A 12259-nucleotide genomic window follows, 5' to 3' on the forward strand; every position below is an offset into this window, starting at 1 on the left:
ATGTGTACAGCKAACTGAGCAACAACATTTCACAGAATGATACGATGTACGACGAGTCTTGGTTGGGTGTGCGCACGGATGGTTTAGCTAACGTTAGCAAGAAAGCTAATTTAGCTAGCTAGCCAGCTATCCGGTCATTGTTTTGTTGCCTGTTATTAGCTAAAACGGATGGCATATTACATTTTGTGTGTTGAGTATAAATTAAGACATTTTTCAAGAGCACGTCAACCATTTTATTTTAGTGAAAGCTTACTGGGTAGCTACCTAGCTAGTTTAGCTAGCTAATTAAATTAGACTCAAGCGTTTTGTTCAATCTTGTCAACATGATCCAGCGAGCTAGCAGGCAGCCCACATAGACATTGGTTGAAAAACACTTTCACAACTGTCATGCACAGTTTTCTCTTCCCAATCTCATCCACTATTTTTGCATTGATACTAACTACTCTTCTGTAGCTATCGTTAGGTAGTTAGACTACATAGCTAGTTAGGTAGCTACAGTCAGGATTCAAAACTCCCCATTGTAGCTAAACTGGAGTAGGGCGTATAGCTAGCTAGTGTACTATAGCCAGCAGATTCTGACCCAACTGATGTTATGATTGTTTACACTGAGCTGCACTGGGGTCGACGGTATTAATGGTTAGATTAAGACAAAGCGGAGCAGGCACGAGATATAGGTCGGGTACCTGCAGGGATGGGATGTGCCACTGTTATCCACATTTGACCTATATCCAAACTGATACATTAAGAAGATTGAAATACTGCTATTTTACTGGAAAACTGCCCTTGTCCTCAGGCTAGATTGTAGAAGCCACCACTGCCATTCCAGCCAATCARCTCCTTTGKTGTGGAATGGCACACAATGGCTGCTGTGGGTACTGCTAGCTAGCACGAGGATGAAAGGTAGCTTTCCGGAAAAAATAGCAGTCGTTCAATCTTGTGTGTAACAGTTAGGATAATGGGACAAATCGGAGTACAATGCAATTTCTAATCACTGGATTGAGGTATGTTTTTCGACCGAGTGCAGCTCAGTGTAAACAAGTGTAACGGTAGGGTCGTAATCTGCTGGCTAGCTAGTTTACTATCATGTCATGAACATATCACTGAAGTTCACCTCAAACAAGCTTCACATGCAGTTTACCCAATGCATGCATTACCTGAGACATGATATAAAAGCAGCAAGCTACAGTAACCTATGCCATGCCCAAATTTTCTAAATTGTATTAATKTAGTAGACACTCTTATCATAACTCTAATTGCTCCTGTAAATCGCTATATGCCTTGCCAGAGGACTTGYGGTTACTGGCCCAAAGATCTTAACCGCTAGGCTACCTCAGTAAATTTACCTCAGTAAATGTTACAAGTAGGGATGTGACAAATGGACAATTTTACTTAAAGGTGCTACATATAGGATATTTAGGAATTTTTGGATTGTAATTTWAAAAATGTCCATAATATATCTGCATCAATAGTGGAATGGTAGTGTTTCACAGTCTTACTTACCCACCAGTGTTGTGATATTCATCTATTGATTTCTGCCGCTGGTCTGGCATCCCAAAATGGGGAAAACTGTTTTGACTTTGTGGCTGTGTTGTCTAGGGAAATCGGGTCAAGTGGCCARTGTAGAAAGCGCTCTGTCATTTCCTGGTTGCTAAATATTCTACACGGTTTGCTCAATTGCCATTTGCGTGAGAAAACATTGCTGTGAAATGTCTTCTCGATTTCAATAACAAACAATATAGTTTTTACAGCTGTTTGAAGCTGGTGGACCAAAACTGAAAGTTAAAGGCGCGAGTCTCCGCCAAATTGCGGGGGATGAGGGAGATTTGTTTTGAATGCAGCCTAGTGAGGTTGTAATTCACCGATCTTCCATTTAATGTTAACTTTTTTTTAAATCGGTTTTCCTTTTAAACAATAAGAAAATAAACATWCAATTCCACATCAATTCACAATGCAGAATAATGGTTCTATTACATATGTATTAGAGGTCGACGATTAATCAGAATGGCCGATTTAATTATGGCCGATTTTCAAGTTTTCATAACAATCGGTAATCGGCATTTTTGGACACCAATTATGGCCGATTACATTGCAGTCCACGAGGAGACTGCGTGGCAGGCTGACTATCTGTTATACAAGTGCAGCACGGAGCCACGGTAAGGTGCTAGCTAGCATTAAACTTATCTTATAAAAAAACAATCAATCTTAACATAATCACTAGTTAACTACACATGGTTGATGATATTACTAGTTTATCTAGCTTGTCCTTCGTTGCATATAAATGATGCAGTGCCTGTTAATTTATCATTGAATCACAGCCTACTTCACCAAACGGGTGATTTAACAAGCGCATTTGCGAAAAAAGCTTTGTCATTGCACCAATGTGTACCTAACCATAAACATCAATGCCTTTCTTAAAATCAATACACAAGTATATATTTTTAATCCTGCATATTTAGTTAATATTGCCTGCTAATATGAATTTCTTTTAACTAGGGAAATTGTGTCACTTCTCTTGCGTTCTGTGCAAGCAGAGTATGGGTATATGCAGCAGTTTGGGCCGCCTGGCTTGTTGCGAACTGTGTGAAGACCATTTCTTCCTAACAAAGACCGTAATTAATTTGCCAGAATTGTACATAATTATGACATAACATTGAAGGTTGTGCAATGTAACAGCAATATTTAGATTTAGGGATGCCACCCATTAGATAAAATAAGTAACGGTTCCGTATCTCACTGAAAGAATAAACGTTTTGTTTTCTAAATAATAGTTTCCAGATTTGACCATATTAATGACCTAAGGCTCGTATTTCTGTGTGTTATTATATTATAATTAAGTCTATGATTTGATAGAGCAGTCTGACTGAGCGGTGGTAGGCAGCAGCAGGCTCGTAAGCATTCATTAAATCAGCACTTTCCTGCATTTGCCAGCAGCTCTTCGCTGTGCTTCAAGCATTGCGCTGTTTATGACTTCAAGCCTATCAACTCCCGAGATTAGGCTGGCAATACTAAAGTACCATTTAGAACATCCAATAGTCAAAGGTATATGAAATACAAATGGTATAGAGAGAAATAGTCCGATAATAACTACAACCTAAAACTTCTTACCTGGGAATATTGAAGACTCATGGTAAAAGGAACCACCAGCTTTCATATGTTCTGAGCAAGGAACTTAAACATTAGATTTTTTACTTGGCACATATTGCACATTTACTTTCTTCTCCAACACTTTGTTTTTGCATTATTTAAACCAAATTGAACATGTTTCATTATTTATTTGAGACCAAATTGATTTTATTGATGTATTATATTAAGTTAAAATAAGTGTTCATTCAGTATGGTTGTAATTTGTCATTATTACAAATATWWATAATAATCGTCCGATTAATCGGTATCGGCTTTTTTTGGTCCTCCAATTATCAGTATCGGCGTTGRRAAATCATAATCAGTCGACCTCTATGTATGACCTTCTCAGGAGATAGTTTCGAAGTGCCACTGAATGTGCATGTTACTTTTATTTTTGTATTTTATTTTACCAGGTATGTTGACTCACATGCTGACCACACTGCTCGCGAGCGCTGCAAAATATATTTACACATACGTGTTATTCAATCATTGCACCCACACTGATCGCACGCCTCAACGAGTGTCTGCGTGGCCRAGCGCTAAAATAKAAATAGGTTCTATTTGTGACGCTCAATGCGCTGCATGTCCGGCCTCTCCCATTTCCTCATTGGTTTYTAAGAGTATATACCCATTGAAAGATGAACTGACGTCCGCACTCCAGTCGGTTGTAGTAATGCATCGTAAAGATGGTTACCAACCGCCATATAAAGTCCAAAGAAGTAAAAAATTATCCTGAAGGAGGAGAGATGACGAGAAAGGAATTTGGTTTACTGTTTTAGCTGTGKATTAATTGTCGGAGTAGAGGACCTTGTGCATTTCAGGYAAAATAACAACCCCATGTTAATATCCCAGGACAAATTAGCCAGCAACAGGAAGCTAGCTAAATTGCCATAAATGTTATTCATGCTTTTYGACCTGTCACCAAATTAATATAATTGTTTCGGRGTCTATGATATTTCAATCTGCGTGTCTGGTGTGGGTGTACAAAATCAACATGCATGCGTGCGTCGGTTTGGTCAGCATGTAAGAAGCCAACCTTACTAAAGTGTCTTCATTAGTTACCACACTCACAAAGTCATAAACCCAGCTTATTTCTACAATTTCTCTTCTTAAAATGTGATTTTAAACCTAACCTTAATCACAYTGATAACTTTGTGCYTAACCTTTAAATGAASACCAAAAAACAAATTTTACTTTTCATGCATTTTTATGATATAGCCAATTTTGACATTGTGGCTGTGGTAACTAGTGGAAACCTTACTGAAGTACGTTATTCCTACTACTCTCAATTGGCCTCCCCTTACTCACAGGGAACCTCTTAGGATCCCTCTCCCTGGACCCATCTTCCTCCACTACTCTCGTCACTGCCTCATCATATGACACCTGTACTACTTGGGGCTATATAGTGCTACCATTTTACTCGCATATGTACCTACATATTTTAGCTGTGCAACCTGGAATTTTTTATTTAGTTGCCCAAAGAAAAAGGAATAATTCTAGCTTTATTACCACAAATATTTGTCATTGTGCTCCTAAATKTCTTTGTGTGCGCTTACAGTTTTCAACTTAGGTGCTCATGTGCTCCTTGTAAAAAAGTCCAGCATAGAGCCCTGCTACTCTGACCCTGGCAAACTTGACCTGTCTTTYTCTCGCTGGACACTTTTGATCTCCAGCAACATGGGTACCCCTACAGTTAACATGCACAGCTTTCCCCACCAATACTACAYATTCCTTTGTCTCATGCCCTCCTGCACACTTCTCACATCTTCGAATCTYCCTCCTACACACTGCTGCATCATGACCATAAGATGAACCTGTGAACTATGAACCTCAGTTGTTCCGTGTATTTGAACTAATCCAGAATTAGCTGGATCTCCAAACTGATGATGTGGTAAGCTGATACGTAAAATACTTATCCAGGTGTTATAAGATCTGGCATGCGTCAGCAACGTCTGAGCAGAGGAATGGCTAGAATGACTCATGGATATGCCTATCCCACAACGCAGGCATAATAGCCTAGCTAATGCATGTCTACAGCCTAGTAGGCCTGCTACAGCCTCTGGGATCATGCCTGGCATGCCCGAAGATCAACATAATTAATTAAAAGTCAATGATCAGCACTGAGCCTAACAATTTAGATACAGTTGTGGTCTTCAAAAGGTCTCYGGCCGTAATGGCTTGTTAAGGGGTATAAGCAAAGTGTTGTGTATCAATGGCAGCGAGAGCCACAAGCCTCTTAGTGCAAAACCAGCTCAGAAAACCCTTATACTCCTTCTGAGTACATTGTAGCCTAATAACTCTGGCTAAATAATGCTTGGGCAATTATTCAACAAGTAAAGGATCAGCTCAGCCCTCTGTAGCCTGCAGAGGTTTACATGACATGAAGGAAATAACAGTGCCAGCTTCCCGGGGGGACTCAAATGGGTTAGGATGTCATTAGCTGGAGCATTTAAGCATGGCAGCTAGAGCAGCATTTTATCGTTTTAAGATCAAGGCGTACTCTCATACCAGGGAAGTGTTCTGAAGTGTAGCCATACTGTTGTGGTTCTTTTTTGTTTCTTAGGTAGAGGCTAGTTTATCTCACAAGGCACAGGCAAAACATTTTGGGTAMTGTAGCCTGGTGGTATCATAAATGTTGTAAGACCAAGCTATATTTGGGCTACAGTCTGAAATGATTTGCTGTAAGGCAAGAGAGGCTACTATTGCAAACAGTTGAATTGTTTTTGTTTTGTCCTTGCCAAAGGTCAAAGATGGCAATGTTTCTTTTTAGAATAGCCCTTTTGTATTCCTATATATATTATAAATTACCAAAGCAACAAACCTAAAGCTTTTTCAGTCACATGCACCTACATTAATAATTGTGTTTGACATCTACAAGTGAAATTGGAACCGGAACCATATTGGTTCATTTGCATTTTTTCATCTCAACATCAGTGGCTTTGTCAATTTCCATGCTCTTTGTTTTGACATTTGTACTTGTGAAGGAGTGACATTGCATTTGAAGTAGCCTAACCACTGCCAGCCAGAAAACACTTMATTTGAGTTCACTGGTGGTGGCTTTCTCTGGCTGCGAACAAAATGACGGTGCCCCCCCTTCTAATTTTTTTTGTGCCTCTTTTGCCTTATAGATGGGAGTGAAAGAGGCCATCTATTTCGGTGGTGTAATAGTTTTCAAGGGGCTATGTTTGCTGTTGGTTCAGGGGAGGCCCTATTCAGACTGTCTCTGTCTCTGCCCTCCCTCACTGTGGAGTCTATGGTTTGGGGCTGCCCTGAGAGGCTAGGATAATGACTCCCAGTGTCTGGAGAGATTAAAGGCCGGAGCTGCATTGTTCAAATGCCTCGAGATTAGTTTCCAAGGAGCAGATTGCTGTTGCCATGAGAACGCGGCGCCTGGAATCAGGATCGGAGGGGAAATTCTTMTTTTTATATGCCCCACTCTTCCCTCCCACTTTTATTTACCCTTTMTTTCCTTGACTTTGTATTGACACTGATTATATTGTCCAGTTAACATGTTTGTGATGAAAATGTTAGGCTTACTCCCCTGCAAATAGGCTAATTGACCCTTTTCTAAGCCCYACCCCCTTGGTTACTGTTGAGCAACGTGAAGTTCGTAGGTGCACATCAAATTTGGTGTCAGATGACAGCTGAGTCTATTTATTTTAAGACATATACTGTATACACTTTTTTCATAAATGTTCCATCCAAAAAATGTGGAATAAGTAAAGGTTTTGATTTCTGGTCAAACAGACGGWAAGGTGGTCTTAGAAAACATCTAGCAGGAAAAGTCTTAAAATGTATTAGAAATACATCAAAACACAATTATGTTAAAGACCCTGGCAACTAATATCAACATTTTATATTGTTTTTTGTAAGTAAAAAAAAAAATATAGCCTAGTGTCTTGTCATTGTGTTACCAAAAATCTACATATCTTTAAGATATTTTATAGTTACTCTCCTTCATGAGGGAAGATAATGAAAGTTCACAGAAGTTACAAGTAAAGGTAGACCTACCAATTAGTTTGTGTTTTTGTGATAACAATTTGTTTTTCGATTTATTAAGTGATTTAAACAAGTCATTCTGTTACCAAATTGGTAACATARACTCTTAAAAATCTGTAACAKAATGACTGCAACTGAATAGGCTACAATGGGAATTYATAGAAGTCACAAACCAGTTGCGTCACCTGCTACTATCCTCCCTTCCACTAGCATACTGTTATGCTCTGCACAATGTTTCCGTTCTCTTTCTGTCCTGTGGTGGTCAAAGCAAGAGTGTGAAAACCGTCTGGACAACCCCTCCCTCTCTCTCTCCCCCTATCTCTCTTCTATCTCTCTCTCCAGTTAATGTCAGCTCTCCCGGTCTTTTACTGACACCTACCCATGAGCCCCCTCTCTTTCCATACTGTAACCAGCCCTCTCACCCACTGAGCACCGACCAACATCAGACGATGAGAAGTAGTTGAAATTTGATCAGTCAAAATCTGAACCAATCATAAATGACTGTTTCACAAGTTTGGACAGCACAGTAGATAGAGTACAGTAAAGAAAAGTAGAGTATAGGACAGTACTGTACAGTAGAGTTTAGAACAGTACAGTAGAACACTAGAGTACAGTATAATACTGTACTGTAATATACTGTGTTGAACTCTACTGTGCTGTACTGTGATGTACAAACTTATGAAACAGACATCTATGATTGGTACAAATTTGTTCCGGTCCAACCACATTTGGTCTTGTTTGGGGGAGGCGCTAATTTAGAATAATAGCCAGTGTGTAGAATAATACCCAAACATGCAAAGGAAAGTAGGAAATGTTTCTACCTTCTGTGTACCTATTTAGGATACATCACCATGAAGAGAATGATATTCATAATTATGCAATTCTGTATAGTCAGAGACCCATGATGTCATTCTGTTACCATCATTTTGTTACTGGGTGTTAATCTACTTCAGTTACTGTATTACAATAAACAAAATATWTTTTTTTCAAACTCAAGTTGTCATATCATAGCTGACACTCCATTCTTTCTACAGACATCTTTAAATTTGGAGTAGATATTTAAGAGTTTTTGGATAATGTGGTCACATAAAAAACTGAGGGAGATTKTACCATCATTCTGTTATCAAACTATACATCTGCACAGTTTTTCGAGTAAATGTTACATTTTCAGTGGAAATCGTTAAAAGTAATCAGTGTGCATGGAATTGTATGGTTTGTTTAACTTTGCAATCAATGGTTTTTGTTTGACATTCTTTTAAAGTGAAAAATCGGAATATCAGCGTCATTGGAACATTGCCCTATGACAACTCGGACAACATTTTTCTGGGAAGCCCAATTCCCCGTTCAAACTAGTGGAGAAAACCCCTCAGAATGATTTCAAACTGTGTTTTTAATACTCGGTGAAGATAAAACACAAACTAACCTTTGCTAATCAGGAGCCTCTCGGGTATGTTGTGGTGGACTGTTGCTTCACTGGAACCTGGTAAAATATTGTTTTTAGTGTGGCTAGCCACTGGATGACTGAATGCACTGTGTCAGCATGTAGCTACTAACCACTTTTGGAGCTAATTAATACTCTCAAATCATATCCTGATGTCGACAGCAGATGAGGGTTATATACATAATATAGCTAACTTAGCTAGCTAACATACATTTGGAGAAAACAAGGTATAATTAACTGGCTAACTAGCATTAGCAGCATTTTCAATGGTGGCCAATGCAGCTAGCTAACAGTTTGTAACAGTTGCCATCCAATGGAGCCCTGTGATTGATTGCCCAAAATTCTGGGGCGGGGTGTAGCGAACGGGCAGATTACGAGTTCTCTCCTACACGGCTGTCCATTTTCCAAATGACATTGGACATTTAGGGCTGTTATGGTCATGGGATTTTGGGTGACTGTTATTTGTCAGCCAAATGACTGCGGTCATTGGTATAAAATATGCACTTTTTCTCTTTTCCACCGCTCCTGAATGCTGGGGGCTCAACCGTAGACTTGTTTGCTACAACACCTTGCTTGTTTCCGCAAAGAACAAGAAAGTTTCATCACACTGTTACCRTGGAAACGGACTCAACCGCAGGAATKCCTGTCTACCCCATCYATAGATATACACTGAGTGTACAAAACATTAGGAACTTGTTAAATCCACTTCAATCAGTGTAGATGGAGGAGAGGAGATGGGTTAAAGAAGGATTTTTAAGCCTTGAGACAATTGAGACATGGATTGTGTATGTGTGCCATTCGGAGGGTGAATGTGCAAGACAAAATATTTAAGTGCCTTTGAACGGGGTATGGTAGTAGGTGCCAGGTGGAACAGTTTGAATGTGTCAAGAACTGCAGCGCTGTTGGGTTTTTCACACTCAACAGTTTCGTATGGGTATTAAGAATGGTCCACCACCCAAGGACATCCAGCCAACTTGACACATCCAGCCAACTTGACACAACTGTGGGAAGCGTTGGAGTCAACATGGGCCAGCATCCCTGTGGAACGCTTTCGACACCTTGTAGAGTCCATGCCCCGACGAATTGAGGCTGTTCTGAGGGGGGAAAAGGGGTGCAACTCAATATTAGGAAGGTGTTCCCAATGTTTTGTACACTCAGTGTAGCATGACCATACTATTTTTAAGGTCCCCGTCTTCAGTCAGATGTTCGTTTCACATACACAAAAATAAAATAAGCATTTATGATGATCTTCATCCAATTATTATMCAATTATACAATTACCGTGCCAGCCCTAAATTTGAAATGAGGCCTAATCGGGAGCAAACAGAATTTGGGTAAATTTTTCTTTCAATTCCTAGACAATTCCAACCTCTACAGTTATTTGCTGAGYTACCTTCTAAGGAGAGCAAATGAAGGATGAAGAGATTCAAATAAATATTCAGAGCTATCTTTAATTGGCTGACAAAGGCGTATCGTAATTTGCTACTTTCGCATGTGTGTGACGGATTTGGGTATTAGCATATTACATGGAGGCTATTACCGCCACTTTTAAAAGCCTCTTAATGTGAATAAACCTCCCCCTCCACCCAAATGACCCCCATCCAACTGCCATGTTTTATCACTATTCAAAATGCAGCCAAACCCTGTTGTCAAATCAGTGTGGGCTTCTTGTTCTTTTATTGGTGCGATGAATGGCAGAGACACCTTATTCACTCCAGATCAACGTCATGTGCTTTTGGTTACTGCTCATTAATTTGTAGGCTTTAGCTACCTTAAATGGCAGGACATGACTTTGTCTACCTAGCATATGCCATATACTTAGACCATGTATACACAGCCTCCTTTTCTGCAGACGTGGGTAAAACTGAATCATTGTTCAGTGTTTTACTCAGAACCGAGCTCTGGGGTGAAGTTTCCCCTAGGTACAGATCTGGGATCAAAAATCACAACATCAACCATTAGTGAGTAAAAGTCTAAACTGACCCAAGATCAGTGTAGGAGCAACTTCATCCTACTCCCAGAAGTGACTGATGGGATGCRAATGAGGTACCATCCACATTTATGTAATCTACACAGGCAGACACAAATAACTGTTTCGGTTCATCTTCTTGATAACTTATTGAAAGCCCTCTGTTTTGTGTCCCCTCAGAAGAGGAATGGCACAGATGAGGAAGTCGGGATGTGACGGGATAAGGACTAACTCCCGGACTGAGCTGCGGGTCCCACAGGTGTCGGCTAGACAGGAGATCCTCACCAGCCTAGTGTCTGCGCTGGACTCAGTGGTAGGACCACTAACACACACACATACACATACGTTATTAGTTTTGCCACGGAAAAAACATGAAAGATTGATTAGTCAGGCAGTGTTATTTCAATGACTCCTTACAAAAGCAAATTTGACAATTCCACGGGAGCTGAAAATATTTTTGGTATTTTGGATTGTTCTGGCAATTCTCACATTGGGAGAATGGATGTTTGAAATGCTTTTTACATTTGTATTACAAACCATAAAAAAATTATATCATGATTCAAGTGGCCATTTTTGGCTATTTTTTTTAAATATACATGCCTCCTGTAAGACCCTATGATCTGTGAACTACATGATACAGACAGCATCTTGGTGTCATTATACTCCTTATGGTGTTTTCTCAAATATATGTATTGATTCCAAAATAAAATGTCACATTAATTTATTCAACATAAAAAATATTAATATCTCAAAACGACCCATTTTAAGACTTTGTTTAGAACAATATACTCTACAATTACATCAAATTGCCAGAGTGGGCGCTCTGCTAATTCTGAAGATATGCTACATTTTATGAGCACCACCAACACAGTGAATGGGAAAATAGATTCAAAGGGAACTCCCGCTGCTGGTCACTTGCTGAATGTGCAATCCTAAAGGAGACTCTGATTGGGGTTAATGTTAATTTATATGTATAAAATGGGTCATATTATGAAAGGGTAACTCTCAACCCCAATTTTAGCCTTTGCCCAACCCCTTCAAATAGAAAATGCATTCAGGGGAGAAGTTGTGGGTGGGGGAAATTGCTCATAAACATTCATTTTGGGTGTGGGTAAACATAGTTGTACCTGATCCCAACACTTTCTCACTAAAGCGTACTTACCAGAAGTTCACTGGCACGCTCTGATAATAAAATTATGTGCAACGCGAGCAGTTACGGCTCTGTACAGTTAGCTCACAGTGGTAAGGTACCAACCAAGTTTCTGACATGTCATTTTAGCAGACGCTCTTAACCAGAGCAACTTACAGGAGCAATTATGGTTAGGTGCCTTGCTCAAGGGCACATCGACAGATCTTTCATCTAGTCTGCTGGGGATTCAAACCAGAGACCTTTCGGTTACTGGCCCACCGCAATTAACCGCTAGGCTAGCTGTCGCCCCATCTATTGCCACTTGCGGTGTGAGTTCGAATACCCCATGGGGACACAAAATACATCTTTTGAAATGTGTATTTTTGGTACTGTGTTGGGAAGAAAAGTGCAATCGTCACCTTGAAAATGAAGATTAGGTGCTCAATCCAGCCCGCATTGCAATATTTATGCAGTAGCTATTTTTCCAATGGTCAAATTAACTCACAGATTGGTTTTGGGTACTGTAAAAAAATAAAAAAAACTACAACTGCTGCCAATGTGACCCCTCTCACAGGTATAATTTTACGTTTTAGAAGTG

The 12259-nt window shown here is 39.8% G+C and overlaps 1 protein-coding gene across 6 annotated transcripts in view; it reads left to right on the forward strand.

Moving 5' to 3' along the window:
• The window catches only part of LOC111980280 (general transcription factor II-I repeat domain-containing protein 1), a 37241-nt gene that overhangs the window by 931 nt on the left and 24051 nt on the right, over positions 1-12259 (forward strand). For 5 of the 6 annotated variants that reach the window (XM_070449326.1, XM_024010988.2, XM_024010990.2 and 2 more), the window contains exon 2: positions 10713-10845. In XM_070449326.1, the coding sequence (XP_070305427.1) occupies positions 10720-10845 (126 nt within the window). In that variant the 5' untranslated portion in view covers positions 10713-10719. Of the gene's footprint in view, positions 1-9146; positions 10610-10712; positions 10846-12259 lie in introns of those variants that run through there. The other variant, XM_024010989.2, reaches the window with a different exon arrangement.

This window comes from Salvelinus sp. IW2-2015, linkage group LG20 (assembly GCF_002910315.2).
Source record: "Salvelinus sp. IW2-2015 linkage group LG20, ASM291031v2, whole genome shotgun sequence".
NCBI lineage: Eukaryota > Metazoa > Chordata > Actinopteri > Salmoniformes > Salmonidae > Salvelinus > Salvelinus sp. IW2-2015.